The sequence below is a fragment of the Pituophis catenifer genome, unplaced genomic scaffold, assembly GCF_029215685.1.
Source record: "Pituophis catenifer annectens isolate HBS135680 unplaced genomic scaffold, rPitCat1.0.hap2 SCAF_14, whole genome shotgun sequence".
Classification (NCBI taxonomy): Eukaryota; Metazoa; Chordata; class Lepidosauria; order Squamata; family Colubridae; genus Pituophis; species Pituophis catenifer.
Window position 1 is genome coordinate 22,477,591 of NW_027256894.1, and position 21,688 is coordinate 22,499,278.

Sequence of the window (21,688 nt, forward strand, 5' to 3'; positions counted from 1 at the left end):
GGGGGCAATAAGCTGACTTTGTATAAATATACAAAAGTATGAAGGCTATTGCTTAACGCATTGTAAGCCGCCCTGAGTCTCCGGAGAAGGGCGGCATATAAATCAAATTTAAAAAAAAAAAAATGTTTGCAAGAAAACAATCAATCTCGGGGAACACCAAGAATTCCACAGTCCCCCTCCTCCTCCTGTCCCTTCTAGCACTGATAATGTTACCTAGTTGGGCCATGAAACGTCTGCAAGAAAACAGCCAAGCTCAGAGTGGGTTGGGAATGGGGATTTTGCAGTATCCTTCCCCTGCCATGCCCACCAAGCCACGCCCACAGAACCGGTAGTAAAAAAATTTGGATTTCACCACTGGCATATCTCCAGACGTTCTGTGGCTCAGGTGAGAGCAGGTGCCTCCGTGGCTCAGGCGGGCCTGTCGGAAGGCGTGCGGAGTCCCTCCTAACGCCTTCTCCTTTTTTTTCTGTCCTCCTCCGCAGGCGAGACGCTCCTGAGCCCTCTGGTCATGTGTGGGCCGCACGGACTGAAATTCCTGAAGCCCGTCGAGCTGCGTTTGCCACACTGTGCGTCTATGACTCCTGATGGTTGGTCTTTTGCTCTAAAATCCTCCGACTCGTCGTCGGGTATGCTGTCCTCCCTCTGTCCTTTGGGGGCTTATGGGTGCTATCGAATAATTTAAGCTCACCTGTCCCAGGTGGGCCCCCACTGTGGAATCTTGAGATGGGACTATATCTCTCTTGTCTTTTCGTCTCCGCTCTCCATTTCATGTGTCATTGCCAGTGTCTTCCTCACCCTTCCTCACGATGCCAAAAAAAAAAAATCAACCATTTGCACCAAATCGTGATGAGTCAATCAAAACCGACACGGTAGATAATCCAGGACGTTTTCACGGTCCGGTTTAACGATGCAATTATCTATCCGCTGTCTTGCCTTGCGCCATTTCCTCCCTCCCTCCTTCTCTCTCTCTCTCTCCCTTTCTGGCGAGACTGGCACAGCTGCCAAACCCTTCCAGACGAGCAACCGATACGAATAGACGAGAAATCCGCTCCCTTTTCTTTTCTGTTTTTTGGTCAGTTGTGTCTCTGAGTTGTGTTCTTCATCGCTCGTCCAATGACACGCTCGATCTGCTGAACCCCAAGGCAGTGAACATCAGCACAGGGTTTCTAATGGAACAGGTGAATTTGGCAATTTAAGAAAAGGCCTCCTTTTACCCCCCCCCAAATAAAAAAAATGAAGTCCTTGCTTTCAGTCCCCCACCCCAATATGAACAGGTAGTCTTCAACCTACGACCACAATTGAACCCAAAATGAGTGAGTTTTTCCCCATTTTACGACCTTCCTTGCCACAATTTTTAAGCAAATCGTTGCAGCTATTAAGTTAGGTTGTTAAGTGAATCTGGCTTCCCCGTCGATTTTGCTTATCAGAAGGTCGCAAAAGGGGATCAGTGACACACACACACACACTGGGACACTGCAACCGTCACAACTACAAGCCAGTTGCCAATTTTGATCGTGCGACCCTGGGGATGCTGCAGTGGTCGTAAGTGTGAAAAACGGTCATAAATCAGTTTTTTTCCGTGCCCGTCGTAACTTTGAACGGTCACTAAGTGAACTGTTGTAAGTTGAGGACTACCTGTATTCATGCTTCCTTCTAAATTTGGAGATGTTACGGAGAGACGAATGCTTTGCAAGGCATTTTAAGTTAGGAGAAATCTGACTGCAGGTTAGGGGATTCTCCCGGGCTCCCCTAAAGTAGTAAGAACCAAAGCCCACCCACCCACCCACCCCACCTGAAGAAGGGACGTCTCGTTAGCTTGAGGTCCAACGTGTTCTTGGAGCACAGAAGTCCTGGTGTAAATTTTAAGCAATTTTATGGTGGAGGCTGCAAACGTAAGAACCTTGAGAAAGAACAGCAAGGCTGTTACGGACGAAAAAATAACTTTAAAACAGTTTTTGGAAAAGGGGGTATTTCCAGCCACGTAACCGTAAGATATTTGGCATCCTTCAATGTATACATATCTGCATATGGTATATATAGAAGCAATGTATTTATGTGTGCAGTATTTAAAAATGTATTCCTACTTGTTCACTCATGTATCTTACCATTTTCGATGCCAGTGTGTGTTGATGGAGGGGGAACCGAAAGCAGCACTGGGTAATTTATGAGGAGATCCAGTTACGTAGCTATTATCCGTAACTGGGTGCATTTTACTGGAATTCAGGGCTTCCTTTGCATGCTGCTGGGTGTCGACACCCCTCTCTCCCCCCCTCCCCTCAAAATTGGGAAGCCTTAGAAAAACGGACCTCTTGCAATCACGAGGCTCCAAACGTCTCCCGTTCGTGTTAACTCCCAGGACACCTTCAGACCCTGCTTTTCAACCTCTCTTATTTTGTAACGAATTAACTTGCAAAGAAGGAAAAGAGGGTTTTATGGTGGCCCCGCCACGTTCTCCCCCTCCCTCTCCCCTCCCTCTCCCTCTCCTGTGCTTCTGCGTTTGGGGTCTTTGTTGGGTGCTGCTGTGGTGTGTGAGGGTTTCGGTGTTAAAAGCATTTGCCTTTTCCTCTCTGTACTCGGGCATCTTTGCAGCTTAACCTTCATTCAGTGTGCTGTTGCGTTGCTCCACGGGACAATTTTCACCACTGGCCAACTCTTTGTCTTCTGATGTGTAAAGCCATACAATGTTTTAAATAAATATGTTTTCTTTTTCTTTTCTTTTTTTTTCTAAACCAACCAAGCAACGAAAAAAAAGAAAAAAAAGAAACTACTTTCTTTTAATTGATTCCGGGATCTCTTTCTCACTGTCTCTTTCTCCTGAGCTTCTCCTAACATGTTTTCCATGCTCTTTCTCTGTCTCGAAATGAACATTTTATGACGCATACTAACCTCTCGCAACACATCATGTTTACAAAAAAAAAAATGTTCAAAATGTGCTGGCCACATTATCCTTCCAATTATATTGTCCTTTTTTTGGTTTTCATCTCATCTCATGAAGCACAAGGGGGCAACTTCACACCTCACTTTAAAAGTCCTATATCAGGGGTCTCCAAACCTTGGCAACTTTAAGACTTGTGGACTTCAACTCCCAGAGTTCCTCAGCCAGCCAGGGGTCTCCAACATGAAGACATGAAGTCATGTTTTGCTGGCCAACCTCTTGCTTATCAGCTCTCCTAAAGCTTTGCTGGCTGAGGAACTCTGGGAGTTGAAGTCCACAAGTCTTAAAAGTTGCCAAGCTTGGAGACCCCTGACCTATATAGCACCCTGAATCCTTGAATGAATGCCAGGGACCAAGCAGTTCTCAGAAGGCTTTTTCCTGAACTAACCGTGAATCTCCCATGTTCACGCTGCCGTTTCCTTCCACGTTAAAAAGAAAAGGGGGGATCTCTGAATACCCGATTCCTCGCCTACCAAGTCTCCACCAGCTTCCTCTCCTCTGTTGCCCCTGGGAGTTGGAGCTTTGTAGTCCTAACACTCTGGTGGACCTCAGCTTTCAAAAGTTGACCTTCCACGTTGGTTTCTCAACCAGCAGTTGGGTGATCTAGCTAAGGTTTCTGAATGTCTACTTGGTGTTCGACTTTAAAATGTAGTATTCTATTTTTTTTAAAAAAAGTGAAAAAACAAACTATTTGGGGAGCGTGGAATTAACCTACCATTTGCCCTTTTTTAAGAATTGGGAGCATTTTTTTCGGACCCTCCTAAATGTGGGGTGGCTTTTGCAATTCCAAGGAGTTCGTAATCCAAGGGTTTCCCTTTCTATGTGTCGCTATTAACACCAGCACCTTGGTCGTAGTGTGGTTCTCTGGTTGTTTCTGTGCATTCCTCACACAAGAACTGTGTAGGTTTGTTTGCCTACACAACATAATTGTGTTGTTCTGAGGGTCTGATTGTGAAATTCCCAAGAGTTTCAGGGATTGCCCATTCGTCAAAGATAAGGGCGCACGTAGTGGAAATCGATACGGAGGTTAAATTAAATGGTAGATAATTGGGATTTCTCCAGAATAGAGTAGCTGGAAGAAACAAGTAGAAAGAAATCAGGCTAACTTTGGTTGCATCTTAATCCCTGTGGGAGTGCAGTGGTTAGAATGCAGTAGTGCAGGCTAACTCTGCCCACTGCCAACAGTTCGATCCTGATGGGTTCAAGGTTCACTCAGCCTTCCATCCTGCCGAGGTCGGTAAAATGAGGACCCAGATTTTGGGGGGTAATATGCTGACTCTGTTAACCACTTAGAGAGGGCTGTAAAGCACCGTGAAGCGGTATTTAAGTCTTTAGAGCTATTGTTAAGTTATTAATCCAACATAAGGAGATAGTAACTTAACCTGTTAGGTTGCCTTGGGTATCACACGCTAGAAGTAAATCTTAGCTTTGTTCTAAACCAGGGGTCCCCAAACTTGGCAGCTTTAAGACTTGTGGACTTCAACTCCCAGCTGGCTGGAGAATTCTGGGAGTTGAAGTCCACAAGTCTTAAAGCTGCCAAGTTTGAAGTCCTCTGTTCTAAACCATCTGATTTCCGTACGATTGCAGAAAGATTGCAAGTTGGCCTAGAAAGTGAGGCTCAACATGGCTTAGAAACCAAGGTGCCATCATAACTCGGCTTGTATTTCAAGAGCTACATTAGATCTAAAAATCAACACGGCATCCATTAAGAGCGTAGGGCTCTGTGATGGGACTCTATTATAGCTAGAGGAAACAGTGGTGTGGAAAAGAGGTAACAAAACTGTGATCCTCAATCCCAATTCTTAGCAGCCACAGCTATTATGGTTCATAGAGACAGATGCTAAAAAGTCATGGGGGGAAAGTTGGTTTGCGTGGCCCCCTTCTTTAAACCGTTCACTGTTTTGCCCTTTGGGGCGGAAGTTCAAGAGGTTGAGTTTCCATCTGTTGTCCTGGTGGATTCGTTTTGAGCAAAGCGAGCAAGCAAAAATTAGCACAGATGGTGGGAAACCGATACAGAGTTGGACTGTCAGTCCTGAAGGAGAGTTGTATCAGGGCACCCCACAAATGCCTTTGAGAGGTCTACATGGCCCCCTCCCTCTAGGAGAAAAAGTCTTCTCCTACAAGGCAGGTATGGACCTTAGGATCCATTCCTTCTCTCAAAACTTCCTCGTCCACTTTGCCTGTTGAGAATTGTTGCATTAGGTCAGGGGTCTCCAATCTTGGCAACTTTAAGACTTGTGGACTTCAACTCCCAGAATTCCTTTGCTGGCTGAGGAATTGTGGGAGCTGAAGTCCACAAGTCTTAAAGTTGCCAAGATTGGAGACCCCTGCATTAGGTTGACCTGATCTTCAGCTGGTCTCACTTGGTTCTCCAGGGCTTCAGGCGGCCATCCGAAGCCTCAGAGCCTCTCCAAAATTGGCCCCCATTCATACCCTGGGGAGGAATACTCACTGTGACCACCTTAATAATTTGAAGCTGAGTTGAAGTTAGATTCCATGGAGAGCATCCCAGCCCCTGCTTGAATTTCTGCATGTCGGGTTGCTGGATCTCACGGCAAGATCTGATGATTTAGACTTCTCCACCTTGGCCAACCTGAAGACTTAAACGGTGACTGGAGAATTCTGGGAGTTGAAGTCCACACATCTACTAAGGGCCAAGGTTGAAAAACACCACTCTAGAAAGTTGAAGGTCAAGAGGTAACCCACACTGGAGAGGTGTCCCATAGGCAGGAATTCCTTGAAGCATGGGGTCCTTAGCACTCTTTGAACTTGGCTGTTTTCTCGCAGACATTTCATTACCCAACTAGGTAACATCATCAGTGTTGGGTGATATCTGCAAGAAAACAACCACACTCCCAGAGGGCCCCACACTTCAACCTGAGCTACCAAACCTCTCTTCTATCGATCCTTGAAGTATTCCCAAGGTGGCTGAGAGCAGGATAGCAATTTGAAAACCAAGCCTTTGTTCCGTGTTTGCCTGTTCCTCCCTGAACCGGGAGCCGATTTTTACATTCTTGTTATCTTTTAACGGTACTGTTATCCAAGATGTTCCCCTGTTGATGATGGATACTAAACTACTACGTTGTTTTCCTCCCACAGGTGACCCCAAAACTTGGCAGAACAAGTCTCTTCCCGGAGATCCAAATTATCTTGTTGGAGCCAATTGTGTGTCAGTTCTAATAGATCACTTCTAACCCTTACCTTAGTGAGTGGATCTGAGTGCGAAAAGCAAGATTTTTTTTTTAAAAAAAAAAGAAAATCAGACCAAAAACAAAACAAACAAAAAACAAACCAACCAACCAACCACCACCTGCATAGAAACTGAACCACTCTTTTCAAGTATTAACCGTTCTCCTAGTATTAAGCAATCTGTGGTTTGACTAACAGCAGCTAGTCAGAGCGTTCTTGAACAGTGATCAGGGTACACGCGTTCGCAGCAACTAAACCGGTCAGCAGGGGCCACGCCACGTCCTGGCGGCCGAGCCTCTCACCTTCCTTAAAACGGGACACTTTTAACGCATCGTAGCTTAAAACCTTAAACTACCACTGAAGCAATGCAATTTAGTATTTCTCTTTCCCCCCTTCCCCCCCCCCCAGAAGTTCATAACTCACTGTTGAATTAGGAGTTGTTGTTTTTTTTTAACTATTGTTGTTCCATTTATTTGGTCTTGTTAAAAGTTTTCACTTCCTTTTCTTTTCTTTCTTTTTTTTTTTTTTTCTTAAACACCGGACACCTCAAAGCATCCTTAGAATATGCAAAGATGACATCATTCCTTTGTTTTCGTTTTTCGGGAAGGGGGGGGAAACCCAGCAACCTGAGAGGGGGTTTCTTTTTTCCCCCCTCTGTGTTTTTGCCCCTCCCTTTGGAGGACAACAACAACAACAACAAAAAGATTTTGCTAGCACAATAAGTGGGAAATTTGTCCTTCTCTTGCCCAGGATTAGTTTACTTGTTAGTTCACCTGTTTGTGTGAAAAACCCACTCTTTCCCACGGCTCCCCTTTGTTACCGAGAAAAGAGAAAACGCACGGGGTTGGACTGTGGTTTATGTGCCTCTCTAAATTCACCACATCTGTGACAGACATATCTAGCGGTGTTGCCTTATCCTCCTGCTTTTAACGTAGTTTCCATCGTCATCGTAGCTCACCGTACTACTACTACTACTACCACTACTACATTGGTAGGGCTTCCGTACTGACCAGAGAAATTACCACTTGGGGGTGGGGTGGGGAGAGCGATGGGTGGTTTGAGGGTTGTGTGAACACGTTCACTGGGAGACCGAAAGAGAGTAAGTGAAATCCTGGGGTTTTGCATTGTTCAAGCAGAGGGGAATTCTGAAGGAACATAACGATGGTAATATTTTTCTTTTCTTTTTTTCTTTTTATTTCTTTTCTTTCATTTCTTTTTTTATATATATTAATTTTCATTTTGTTTTCTGCTGTGCATTTTGGGGGAAAAATTTATAGATGTGCTAGATTGCTTGTATATAAAAACTTGTGCGTACCACTTTTGTTCTTGGTTTGTAAATTAACTTTTATAAGCTTTACCTTTTTTATATATATATAATATATACGAGGATATGTATTATATATATATAGATATATATATATATAATACAAAATGGAAGTTTCTTAATATCTTTGTATTCTCAGACCTTTTGAGCCTTGAACTTTGAAATCTGGCAGCAATAACGCAGCATTTCTACCGTACACGAGAACAAGGACTTTTTTAAAATATATAAATATATATATACATATACATACATATATATATATATATATATATATATATATATATATATATATATATATGTACATACAAACAAACAAAAAACTGAAAATGCACAAAGTTGTTACCTTTTTAAAGTGCTGCATTTAAAGACTAACTTGGAATTCTCTAGTTTGATTATCTTCTTGGGGAAAAGAAAACGAAAAGAAAAGTATCCCTACTGTAATTTTGTGATAACGGATACTGTACCATGTGCCCTGAAATGTATTTTTTTACTAATAGACAATTTATTATGGCACATCCACACTCTTTCTGTTTAGATAATATACCACTGCATTCTGTTAATCGGTTCTTTAGCTATTCAGGTGTGGCTGATTTTTTTTTCTTTGCCGTTATTAAAAATTACACATTTCTAAATATGCAGAATAAAAACTGTTTTTAAAATAGAAGATTCCCGCATCTCCTTGTTTCTGTCTGACATGCATGTCCAGGGATGCCCTGATTCCATAACCTTTCCTCCTTTCCCTTCAAAACCCCGTTGCCTTCGCCTCCAGACGGAGCTGCCAGAAGTCCTGCGATGATTCCTCGGGTTGCAAAACTGCTTCTCAAACCGTCAGGATATATTTTCCTTTTTTTTTTCTTCTTCTTCTTCAAAAGTTCTCCTTAGCATGATCCGATTGAAAAAAACAAACAAACCCGGATGTAACTCAAGTTTGTGAGCCATCTTATGTCTAATTCTACAGGTTTCTACTTTGGGCTTGGTGGAGTGGCTTGTGTTTCTGTGTGTGTATTTTTTTTTTCCAGGTCCCTCCCAAAAGAACATTATTAGGTAAGTGAGAAAAAAAAATCATGCATCGCACCGCCATCAATTTTAAGGACTATAACCATCTGCCTTTGCTCTCCAGTTTTGAGGTTAAAGGTCTTAAGGAGTCTTTGGGATGGGGAGGGTCTTCTTTGTGTCCTGCTGGCATCTCAGGAAGGGCTGCGGGGCCCTGCTGTGAGATGACAACATCTGGCTTTACTTGCATAAGGTCAACATCTGTGGAGTAAGGAGGTCAATCTGTTTGTAATGGCTGGTTCCCCACCCCCTCTGCTCCGTTGTTGCTCGTCGACCAGTGTGGCCTACAAGTCGGGATCCAAATAACCATAGTAGCTTTTCGTTGTGACTTTTCTGTTGTTGCTTTGTTTGTCTCCATCCGACACCCGTAATATCAATGTGCCTGACCTTTTCCAACCCATCTCACTGTTGTGGTCTCTAGGCAACCTCACAGCAGAGGTTCCCCCCAGCAGCATCTGTGTTGGGGAGGGAAGAAGGCTACTCCGTTCAACAGGAGATGGAGGTGGGTTTCTGCTTCCCAGGTGGGGTGTGGTGGAAGCTTCCATCATGGTTTCTCCTGCCTTAATAATCCCCATCGTGATCCCATCTGGGGATTTTGCCCAAAAGATGGACTGGTTTAGAACTGGAGTGTGGACTGTCCACAGGGACTTAAACTTGGTTCTCAAGCTAAGCAGGGTCGGACCTGGTCGGTGTTTGGATGAGAGAAAATCCCAGGATCATAGACTAGCCTGGGAAACCAAGAAGAACCCATCAGTCAACCACATGCCTTTTGATGCCACGCTAACTGCGGAAATCAAGTAGATTTGTAATTATTTGTGCTGCAGGAGAAGATGAGTGCCCGCATGGACTTAATTTTGTTCCTTGGTCAGCAACAAGCTTGCCTTCCATCAGAACCTAATGTAGCCTCTTTGAATGAGAAGAAATAAAAACTAGGACCGTGACCAGCCTTAGATGGAGGAAAGATGCATATGGGATCCACCTAAAGCCACCGAGAACGGCCCTCGCCCAAAGCATAGAGAACTTTCTCAGTCCCTGCATGAGGAGGAGGATTCTTCTCCTGGATAAAGAGAAGAAGACAATCTGCTTGAACCTTACCCAAGGTTGGGGAGGAAGAGGAAGGCCCGTAGTTCAGGCAGGAGAACCTCTTGTGTCCCAAAGGCTCCAGATTCTAAACCTCCTAGGGAAAGACCCCTGCCATCATTCTTGGAGACCTCCAGGCTGCTGGACCAAAACTTCAACTTGGAGCAAAGTTTCATCGGTGTCCTGCACTTCGTTGCAGTTGGAGCCCACCAAAGTTTTCTCCTTCACTTCCATATCCCACCTCGCATCTTCTGGTACTTCTTGTTCTCCTCCCCTGAACCTGGACAAGGAAGAAGACCGTTCTCATCCATTTGAGCTAAGCAGAAACATCCCCCCTGAGATGTTGTCCCAGCCTGCCACACTCGCACAGATTTCCTTGCACACTCAACTGCTGCCAAGAACCACCAGGGGGTGGTAGGAAACCATCAGTTGCGTCCACACCGCTTATTTCTCCCAATGAGAGATTCTGCCACTGCCCTAAAGGCTTCTGGGTGCATTACCAGTGATTAATTTTATATGAGAAGTATCAAATGCAGTTCTAATTGGGGAAAACGGCATTTTCTTCCTCCCCCAACCTTCATTTTTCAGAATTGATTGATGACCCTTTTTGCTTCCCATCTGTCTGCTTCCTCCCACCAACCGTTTTGATTCACTTCAGAGTTTCTCTGAAGCATCTTCCTTGCAAGGGATGGCTGAGTTCAGGAGGATAGAGATTGGGAGTGGGGAGGAGAAAATATTCCTTAACCATTTTGAGGTGGGGGAGCAAACAGGCATCTGAGGGGCCCATGCAGTCTTTCGGGGTAGCCTTGGGTCTCCAGAGGCCACGATAGAGAAGACCTTCCTCTTCTTGAGAGCTGCTGGCCTTGGTGTTGCTAGTGATCAAGGCAAGTGTGAACTGGATCAAGTTGGCCAACTGTAGATGTCCTTCAAGAGCTTCCAAAATTCTCGGCCAGGAGCTTCAGTTCCAAGACGTCAGGAGACCCCACCTTGCATCCTGCAGAAGACTTCAGGCCATCCAAGCCCCCTCCCCAAAAACAGATCGTCTCAAGAGAATTTTGCATGGCTACCTTCTTCTTTCTAGAGAAAAAAAATAATAAATTCGGGCTCTAAATGCACAATTGAAGCAACCTGACGCTTATCAAAAACAAACACATCAGAAATCCTAATTCATCAAAAGCCTTCGCCTTAATCTTGAAAGCTTTTATAACAATTAAAAATCCCCCTTAAAAAAAACTTTAATAAAATTCATAAAAATAAAAATCCCCCCTCTATGAATACTGTATAAATACACCCGTCCCCACTAACATCATCTGTTGCTTGTATTATAAATAGAATAAAATGCTTTTTTAAAAAAGAAAACCTTGAGATTTCTGCATGGCCGTCTTCTCCTTCTCCAGAGAAAAATCTATTAGGCTCCAAATGTACAATTGAAACAACCTGGTGGCCATCCACAATAACATGTCAAGGAATCATAGTTAATATTTACAGTTTTCCCCCTCTACCCCCAGTTATATTTAAAGGCTGTAAACAATCTCGGTCATCATAGTAGATACTGTATTAACACCATTGTCCCCAAATCTTACATTACTTGCATTTTATAATACAATAAAACAATTTTTTAAAAATACACAGACACACACACACACCCAAAATAGAGAAAGCTCCGAGAAGCCTAGATTTTTCAAGAGAGAGAGAGAGAGAAAACACAAACCAAAGCTACCTTTTGGGAACACTTCCACATCTGGCACAGAAAACCGGAGGTGTGTAACCGAGTGCTCTCCATGCATCTTTGCGCTCTGCAAACTCACTCGCCCTCCCACCCTCCTTTTTTAAAAAAATTTTCATTCATACAAGACTGCAATTCTGCAGTGTCTGTCCTTTTTTTATGATTATGATGATGATTATTCCTGCCTGAAGAAAATCAGGCTTCCCTGCTTAAACCGAAAGCCAGGAGGAGTTGAATGGGGGAAGAAGATGCAGCAATTTTCCTGCAAGGTCAGTTCAAGGTTAAAAGAGGTTTCGTGCCATTTTTTCCCCCCTGCTTGCCTGCCGTTTCTCCCAGCCTGGGGAGGTTTTTAAACCCGACAGTTTCTCAAAGAGGCTCTTTCATTGCCTTCCGTCCAAGTTGGGCAGGGATGCTGGGCTGGAGAAGCAGAGCTGGGGTAGCCTGCGGGTTAGCGAAAAGCAGGAGGGGTTTGGGAGCCTCTTTTCAGACTAACCAAGGGCCAAACTTTTCCCAAACTTCCTCCAATGCACATTTTACCAAAAGGGTTAAGCTTTCAGGAAGCACAGCTCACTTCATCAGATGCATTTTTTTTTTATTGAAAGGCATAAATATGTATGAATTGCAGTTCATGTCATTGGATGCAATTTTTTTTTTTTTGGAAAGGTGAAACCTTTTGGAAGCCACAGCTCACTTCATCGGATGCATTTATTAAAGGTGTGAGGTGGCTGAAGGATGCTGGGAGTTGGAAGTCCATCCATCGCAAAGTTGCCAAGATTGAGAAGCGTTCAAAAGCAGGGGTGGGGAATGATGACCTTTTTATGACTGGTGGGATTCAACTCCCAGAATTCCTGAACCGGCCATGCTGGCTCAGAAATTCTGGAAGGCCACAAGTCATAAAGGGGCCATCAGGGAAGTCAACCTGTTTGACTGATGGTCTAGGCTGGCCCTGTAAACAGGCCTTCCTGGTGCATAAGCTCCCCCATCCAGCATTCTCTACCTGTGTGCCTAGACTGACACACCTGGAAGGCACCTTTGGAGGAAAAGATGCTTTTGGGACCCCATTAATTGCAGAAACAGGATAAACGCTCAATCAGATTTCTTCAGCAAGCCTCAGAGTGCAACCTAAGAGATGGGTAGGTGGGTGGGGGGGGGAGATACATTTATTGTCTTTATGGGACAAAATAGAAGCCTTGCTTCTCTCCTCCCCCCCTCTCCTTTCCCAGTGCCATTATTTTCTCTGTCTCCAAACAGACCATTAAAAAACAGACTCTTAATTAAGTAACGGCTGGCTGATTTACAGACATCCTTCTGTCTGCCTCGAAATTCCAAAGCTTCATAAGATAATAAGCTTTGTCACTAATGTGGTCCCTCTGCCCCTCGTCTCCTCCCTAACTTTGCTATCTCAGCATTTACAGAAGATAAAATCATTTAGTGTCCCAAAAGCAGGACGAACAAAATTGACCTGATGCAATCCTGGAAGAAGGGGGGGGGGCAGCGAGAAAGGAAAAAACCCCAAATCTGTCAAGCTGAGAGTGTTTAGCCATTCCTTTAGTTTTGTGTTTTGGTTTTTTTTTTTTTTTTTTTGAGCCAATTATGTGAATTAAAAGAGTGATGTGCGTAAGCCATGGAAACATCCTGTTCTGCATCCGGACATCTGATCTTGAATGTTCCTTTGGTACAATTTTCACTAAAAGTGTCTTTCAGGGCACAGGGAAGTTTGACTTCTGTGTCGCAAGGCTGTTGTGAAAATCAGGATGGGGGAATGATTGCTCACACGCCCTTGAATTCCTCACGGAGGTGAGTGTGGAAAAGTGCAAGCTATGTTCTAATGCTTTGGGGAACCGAGTCCTAGAACATAGAATAATAGAGTTGGAAGGGACCCTGGAGGTCTTCTAGTCCAACCCCCTGCTCAGGCAGGAAACCCTATACCCTTTCAGACAAATGGTTGTCCAATCTCTTCTTAAAAACTTCCAGTGTTGGAGCATCCACAACTTCTGGAGGTAAGTTGTTCCACTGATTAATTGTTCTCACTGTCAGGAAATTTCTCCTTAGTTCTAAGTTGCTTCTCTCCTTGATGAGTTTCCATCCGTTGCTTCTTGTCCTGCCCTGAGGTGCTTTGGAGAATAGTTTGACTCCCTCTTCTTTGTGGCAGCCCCTGAGATATTGGAAGACTGCTATCATGTCTCCCGTAGTTCTTCTTTTCATTAAGCTAGACATACCCAGTTCCTGCAACCGTTCTTCATATGTTTTAGCCTCGAGTCTCCTAATCATCTTGGTTGCTCTTCTCTGCGCTCTTTCTAGTGTCTCCACATCTTTTTCACATCGTGGTGACCAAATTGGAAGACTGCTGTCATGTCACCCCATTCCTTCTTTTCTCTAGACTAGACATACCCAATTCCTGTAACCAGTCTTCGTATGTTTTAGCCTCAACAGTGTAGATTCACCCTTGGCTTCAGTAACTTGAAAGGAGAAGTTAATTATAAAAAAAGGACATTTTTAGATTCCCCCTTCCCCCCCCCCTTCTGAATCCAAAACTAGAACCTTTGTTTCGACGTCATTGAGAGATTTAATTCAAGGCCGCCTCCTCAGAAGGGATGACTTTCAACAACGGCTGTTTTTTTTAAAATTATTATTATTGATAGACAACGGCTGTCAGGTTTTGACTGCAGTTGGGAGAGGAACAACCTTGAAACGTGGCTTTTCTGTGCGGTGATGACATGACGTCAGCTCCATGGCATTCGGTTTTCAAAGCCAGCCCCATCCTGGCAGGGTTTCTTTGGAAGCAGTTTGGGAATCGGTCAGGGCACGGCACGCAGGCAATAGTCAGGCGATGCTTTGTGGGACACAGCTACGGAAATACGCAGACACTCCATCAGTCAACAACAGTCTGATTAAGGAACCAGCAGGAAGAAAAGCACTCTCCCATCAATGCTGACAAGGCAAGGCACTTGTATGTAAATCGACAACAAGCCCTTCTCCCTTCCAGCACTGATGATGTTATCTAGATGGGTCCCAAAACATCTGCAAGAAATCCACCAAGCTCAGAGAGCACCAAGGACCCCACATTCTTCCTCCTCTTCCTCCTCCTCCTCCTCCTCCTCCTCCTCCTCCTCCTCCTCCTCCTCCTCCTCCTCTCTGCAAATCCCACTCCCTTCCAGCTCTGAAGATGTTATCTAGATGGGTCCCGAAACATCTGCAAGAAATCCACCCAGCTCAGAGAGCACCAAGGACCCCACATTCTTCCTCCTCTTCCTCCTCCTCCTCCTCCTCCTCCTCCTCCTCCTCCTCCTCCTCCTCCTCCTCCTCCTCCTCCTCCTCTCTGCAAATCCCACTCCCTTCCAGCTCTGAAGATGTTATCTAGATGGGTCCCGAAACATCTGCAAGAAATCCACCCAGCTCAGAGAGCACCAAGGACCCCACATTCTTCCTCCTCTTCCTCCTCCTCCTCCTCCTCCTCCTCCTCCTCCTCCTCCTCCTCCTCCTCCTCCTCCTCCTCCTCCTCCTCTCTGCAAATCCCACTCCCTTCCAGCTCTGAAGATGTTATCTAGTTGGGTCCTGAAACATCTGCAAGAAATCCACCAAGCTCAGAGAGCACCAAGGACCCTGCAGTTCACAGTTCTCTTCTACTGGTACAAATAAGGAGAAGCAAAACCACATCTTTAGGGATTTTTGGAAAGAGTATAAAGATGAAGGGCCAATTTTGTCTCCATAGGGATGATATTCCTCAGGGAGGGAGACACCAAGGAGAAGTCTGTTCTTCTTGGTTCCACCAGATGGACCTCCTCAAAAGAGGGGAGTCTTAACATACCCCACCCTATCCTCCCGCTCTGGTGGGTGTTAGAGATGTAACTGGGAAATTACAGTCCTTAATTACAGAATTTAAAGCCAGGTAGAACCTCCAAAGGAGGTAACCAGCACTTTTAAGGAGACTGGAAGCAAATTGGCAATCTATGCAGCTCCTGCAAGAGAGATGCCCCTGCCGTGTGCAAATTTTGGACTTGCACAAAACCATGCAGGCGATCACACTTTGAACCGATAGCATTAGTGACCGTGTTAATTTGCACTGGAGTCCCTGAGAGGAATCAGGAAGTGATTATATCAGATGATTATGGAAAAGGAATTGGAGCTGGTTTCATCTAGTGGAGGAAGCACCAGGCTAGAAACCAGGAAGCTGTGAGTTCTAGTCCCACCTTGGGCATGAAAACCGACCAGGTGACTTTGGGCCAATCACCAGGAAACTGAGAGTTCTAGTCCCGCCATAGGCATGAAAGTCGTCTGGGTGACTTTTCTCACTTAGCAACATAAATTCTGGGCTCAATTGCGGTCGCAAGTGGAGTGCTACCTGTATGTGGCGATTTATCTATGTTGCCCTTGAATGCTTATCCCTCACTCGGTACCTGGAGGCCTGGGCTTTCTGGAGTTCCATTAAGGGTAAAAAGCAGATAGTATAGGGCTGATTCCAGCTAATGGCATCCACGGAGACCCCAGCTAGACCGAAATATCTCATTTCAATATTGGTAATAAGTCAAAGAGGCCGTTTATCCTCGGGATGTAAAACAAGGGAAAACTCTGGCATCTTTGGGACTGTAAATTATTTCAGCCCTCTTTTTGTGTTGACAGAGGCCTTCGGCTGCCACACACACACACACACACTGGCTCTCCCGTTGATTAAGTTACTGAAGGAAGGAAGGCAATGAAGGTGTATTGATTTTATTTGAGTAAGATAACTTTTCCTGTTGCATCTTCTCGCTGTTCCTTTGCAGGCTCGAGGTGGAAAATCTTTCCGTGACGAAGCGTGTTGTGCTCCAGCGATGAAGATGACTTCCTGGCAAATATGGAATTCGCGTATTGCTAGTCCTCGAAGTATAACCGTTCCTTTAGCGACCAACCATAACCGAAGTTACAAGGGGCTAGGAAAAAAATGACTGGTCTTTAGACCCCATAACCATCACGGCATTTCCCCCACGGTCACATGATCAAAAATTTGGGTGCTTTGGCAATCGGCTTGCTTTTATGACCAGTTGGGGTGTCATGTGATCTTGATTATTTGGCTGATTTGGGGCAAGAAACACCCACTGAGGAAGTTGGATTCCCTTAACGACTGTGATTTGCTTAATGACCGCAGTAAAAGTTGTCGTAAGATCATGTCCAACTGAGCTGAGACTTTGAAAAAAAAAGTGCAAAGAAGAGCAACTAAGATGATTAAAGGCCTGGAGATTAAAACATATGAAGAACAGTTGTAGGATTTGAGTTTGGCTAGTCTAGAGAAAAGAAGGACTGGGGGGACATGATAGCAGTCTTCCAATATTTGAGGGATTGCCACAAAGAAGAAATGGGAGTCACCCTATTCTCCAAAGCACCTGAAGGCAGGAGAAGAAACAATGGATGGAAACTAATCAAGAAGAGAAGCAACTTGGAATGAAGGAGAAACTTCCCAAGGATGAGAACAGTTAACCAGTGGAACAGCTTGCCACCAGAAGTTGTGAGTGTTTCATCACTGGAGGTTTTTAAGAAGAGATTGTCTCGAATTGTATAGGGTCGCCTGCCTGAGGACGGGGTTGGACTAGAAGACCTCCAAGGTCCCTTCCAGCTCTATTGTGATTAATTGACTAACTCACCCCCCCCAAACATGACAAATTAAGGTGACTATTTTTGACCCCAATTGTTGGCTGAAGGGTTAGGCTTAGACCCCAGGGATGAGGTATCCAGAATGCTTTTCCCCCACCCGGGGTACCAAAAAGTACCCCAGGCGAAGGGAAACCCTCATTCAATCCAAACCTCCCTCCTCCCTCCCCTGTCAACTCCCTCCATCGGGGGGGGGGCAAACAAACCAACAATGACAGTCTGCCCATGGCTCGCTTGCCGCCGCCGCCGCCGCTGCTTCAGCCCATCACGCCTGAGTTGCCAACAGCCGACCCCCCCGGCTGGCTCCCACCAGGGCTCATTCATCCTCCCCCTCCCCAAAAGAAAAACAAAACCCTCCGCCCAATTCCAGCCGCCGCAGCTGGAAGGGCCTCTCGGGGAAGGGGAAGGGCAAGGGGGGGGTCCGAGGGCCGAGTCTGCAGCGGCCGCCCCCAAGGCAAGAGGCGCTCTGCTTGCGCTCCGCCGGCGGCAGTTGCAACCGGGCGCCCGCGGGGCGCCGCCTGGAGCGGGGGGTGGGGTGGAGGAAACGGGGCGGGGCGGGAGGCGGAGCCAGCCGCCGAGCCCAGCTGCCCGCGGAGGTGCCAGCTGCGGCCGGCGAGGACGCGCCGCGATGGAGCCGGAGCCGGAGCCGGAGCCGGCGGGGAGGCGAGGCGGCGGGGCTGCGGCGGCGGGGCTGCCCGGCTGGGGCGGCTGCTAGCCGGGGAAGATGCCGCTGGCCGGGCGGCGCGGTGCAGGCTCGGGGGCGGCGGGGGCGCTGGGGCTGGGAGGAGGAGGAGGCGCGCTCCCGCTCAGCCCCGCCGCCCTGTCCCGCCGCCTGGCCCGCCTGCGCGAGCTCCGCGCCCGCTCCCGGATCCTGCTGGCGCTGGGCGTCTCGCAGATGGCGCTGGGCTGCCTGATCGTGGCCGTCAGCTTCGCCGCCCTGGCGCTCACCACCTCGGCCCGCGTCCGCCACTCCTGCCCCTTCTGGGCCGGCTTCTCGGTAAGGCAGCCCCCGGCCGGTGGGCAGCGAGGGAGGGAGGGAGGGTGGGAGAGCCCCCCCACCCCCAGGCTCCGGCTCGAGAGAGGCAGCCAGGGTGGAGACTCCAGGGACAGGCGCAGTCTATCGGAGTTGATCAATCGCCGGGCAGGGGCCGAGGAAGCGAAGCGCTGCGGGCTCCTCTCTCCTGGCGCCCCCGCCAGGCTCCCCCACCCCCACCCCCACCGTCTCGCCCCCCTCCAAGTTGGCCTTGGAGGGGGTTTTTGGGGGGGAGGGAAGGGGGCGGAATTCTCCAGGTAGCTCATTGGTACCGGAGGTTTCCACCTGGGATCCTAAGGGGGAGGCGGGTTTTGCGCGTGTGTTTGTTTGTGTCTGTGAATTGGCAACTGGCCAGCCCAGAAGGTCGGGATGTTGCGCATATCTGGATGTTGTTGTCTTGTATTGGCGCCACATCTGGACGGCCCCACTTTTCTCCCGCTGCCTTTTCTCCGGGCTGTGAGATGCTGCTTGTTGAAGAGCGGCGTCAGCCTGGGACACCTCCGAGGGCATCTGGTCGCCTCCTTTAAGACTGGCGGCGGTTTTTGTTTTGATTGTTTAAACGCACGACTCGCACCCAACGTCCCACATCAGCCCGGCCACTCTGTGCCTTGGAACTGCTGCTCAGGAAGGTCTCTGCTTTTTAAGACAAGGCGCTAGTCCTAAATGAGGCGCCCCGACGCCGTCGGATAAGTTGCTTCTGTTCTCTTCACCCCGTTTTTTGGTTTTGTAGCAGCTTTGCATTTTGTTGGCATTTAATGCTGCCCTTTGCAGCCCCTCCCGCCCCTTATAACCCCCCCCCCAGGACAAAATGGATAGATTGATTGTTGAATGGGTTTCAAGCGCCTGAAATTTTTCAGCGTCATGATTTAGATGGTGGTTTGTAAGCAGTTCCAAGGGTTTGGTTTCTGTGTTTTTTGGGAAGGGGGCGTGGTGGTTTTTCTGCCCCCCCTTCCCTTCTGCCCTTTGTCGGAATGGCCTGTTGGTTGTGTTGAGTGTGTGATGAGCCTCAGCTGTTGGGTTGTAAACTCTCTTAAGGGTTTATTGTGCAAAGGCAATGGTTGGTGGAATAAACCATGGTTTAGCTAATGGTGTCCTAAAAGTATATACATCTAACCAGCAGCAGTTGATTCATTGTCCTTTTCCCAAAATGGCACCTTGTTTCATAGAACAATAGAGTTGCAAGGGGCCTTGGAGGTCTTCTAGTCCAACCCCCTGCCCAGGCAGGAAACCCTACACCACTTCAGACAAATGGTCATCCAACATCTTCTTAAAAACTTCCAGTGTTGGAGCATTCACAACTTCTAGTGGCAAGCAGTTCCACTGTCTAATTGTTCTCACTGTCAGGAAATTTCTCCTTAGTTCTATGTTGCTTCTCTCCTTGATGAGTTTCCACCCATTGCTTCTTGTCCTGCCCTAAGGTGCTTTGGAGAATAGCTTGACTCCCTCTTCTTTGGGGCAGCCCCTGAGATATTGGAAGACGGCTATCATGTCTCCCCTAGTCCTTCCTTTCATTAAAATAGACGTATCCAGTTTCTGCAACCATTCTTCCTATGTTTTAGCCTCCAGTCCCCTGATCATCTCTGTAGCTTAAAAATGTGTTTTAACACGTGTTGAGTTCCTTGTGTTAGTATGAAAGTATTAAGACTACGACATAGGGCTTTCTTAACAGTGAATCTCAGGTCAACGGCATTTCTGACACATTTCTGCACTTGTCTTGTCTCACAAATTCTGAATTTGGCTCTGACATCTAAAAAGGAGATTATTGATGGTCAGTACAGGGTCCCCCAGCTTGGAGTGTGATGCTGGATACGGGTGTGAAAACAAAAGGAGGAGGAACAGATGTTGTGAGGTCAGACAGAGGTTCTGGCACAACAGGAGGGTCCCTGGCAGTTTCATGGAAGGAGCAAGTCTTGAAGGACAGGGTCTTCTTGGTAGGCTTATCCTGCAGAATAGAGGAGATGATTTTGGACATGGCTTGGTTGAAGGTTCCTTCCTGCCTCTCTGGATGGAGTCCTCAAAGCAGGAAGGGTCAAAAAAGTTGATAGGATTTCTTTGTGGATGTAAATATTTTTCTCCTCCCTGGATGGATCCTGTAGAGATCATTTACTTTGACAGTGGAGATGATCTGGCATGAAATCTAGAAGCCATGTCTGCCCCTTTGGTACCTCAAAGGGCTTCAAGACTCTTCTTACTGAATCATAGCCAAGAGTGAGTTATCAAAGCAGCCTCTGATTTTCCTGCTGCTCCTTGAAATACCTCCAGAAAGAAAGGTGCTTAGCGTTTTTGAACCGATGTCTTCAAGGCTTCTGATCTCCTGTAAAGGGATTTCCATGTCATCAAGGTCCATGGAAAGGTGCTTGTAGTCAAGGGACAGTAATTGGCCTGTAGGCTGCTGTGATCAAAAGATTGTATTTGAATTCAACAGATTGAATTTCTAAAGAGAAATAAAAGGATGCACAACAGATAGAAGCCCTTCTGGTTTTTGAAGTTTGGATAAAAACCCAGCTACATTTGTCTTCGTGATCTTGATGTCGCCTCCTTTGTTCAGAAGCTATTCAGTGTTTCAGTTTGGGCTCAGACTTCATCTAGCAATTTAGATTGATGATCATATTTAGCTAAAGATATATGGAAGACCCTAAGTTAGGAATAGGAAACCTCTGGCCTTCCAGATGTTCCTACGCTACAATTCTCAGCATTCCTCATCCTTGACCAAGCTGGTTGGGGCATCTGGGAGCTCTAGCAAAGGACATCTCAATGGCCACCATATCTTCAGCCTCTTTTCAATCTGAAGCAAGCAAACCAAATCATAAATTCAATAGAGATCTTGATGAACCTTTGGAGTAAAATTTGCTGATTTAAAAAAAAAAATACAACTGAACTGATCACTCCTAAGTTCTTTCCCTTAAAACAGTGTTTCTCAACCTTGGAAACTTATTTAAGTTTTAGGGCAGCCCCAAAGCTCCCTCTCTTTTGTATTTTGAATTAAGCTGCTTGATTTCAAGCTTCCCTTTTTTGTCGCCTTCATTTTTCCTACTTTGTTTGACGGTTCTCCCATCCTCCCCCAGACCATATTTTCTCTCTTGGCCCAAACTCTTGGGATGCAGAACATAAAACCAGCTTAAGCGAAGAGACAGGCAATTGCTTTGGAGCTGGCTCAGTTATTTATGTCTTGGCATAGTAATAAGCCGGACTTGTGTGTAGGCTGGGATGGTGGGAGGGAGGAAAAAAAATGGGACTTCTTAAGCATCTCAGCCTTCAGTTTACATTGGGGGGGGGGAAAGGCTTTATGGAGACAGGTTGGCTTGCAAGATTAATGCAACTGGTGCAGGATTGTTACGGCTTCTGGAATTTTGGCCCAGCAGAGTCAAATCCAGTGCAAAAATTTCGACTTAAATAGAACCATGAATGAAAAAAAAAAAAAAACACACACTATGCCAGTGGGAATTACTGTCATGATTTAAGCAGGACCGCTTATGGATTTCAGAATCCAGTTTCGAATTCTTTGGCTCAGTTTATCCAGTTTATCCTCAGCTTGCGTGCACAGGCTGCAGAATTTTAAAGAGGACGCAAACCGTAGAATTGTAGGGTGAATTCCTGATAGTCCCTCACTCACGTCTGTTCCACGGTTCTCCCCATTTCTTAGTCTTTTGGCAAAAGCGAAGAGCCAGAAGGAATTGCTTCTCTTTCCCCGCCTCACAAATGGACTGGTATAAATTGGGAATG

The 21,688-nt window shown here is 46.4% G+C and overlaps 1 protein-coding gene across 6 annotated transcripts in view; it reads left to right on the forward strand.

Annotated features, from left to right (window-relative positions):
• TJP1 (tight junction protein 1) overlaps positions 1–7,698 on the forward strand; it is a 111,179-nt gene extending 103,481 nt beyond the window's left edge. For 3 of the 6 annotated variants that reach the window (XM_070953342.1, XM_070953340.1, XM_070953344.1), the window contains 2 exons: positions 483–626; positions 6,035–7,698. In XM_070953342.1, coding sequence (XP_070809443.1) covers positions 483–626; positions 6,035–6,129 — 239 coding nt within the window. In that variant the 3' untranslated portion in view covers positions 6,130–7,698. The remainder of the gene's footprint in view (positions 1–482; positions 627–6,034) is intronic. The other 3 variants (XM_070953343.1, XM_070953345.1, XM_070953341.1) reach the window with 2 other exon arrangements.
• Positions 7,699–21,688: the final 13,990 nt, after the last annotated feature.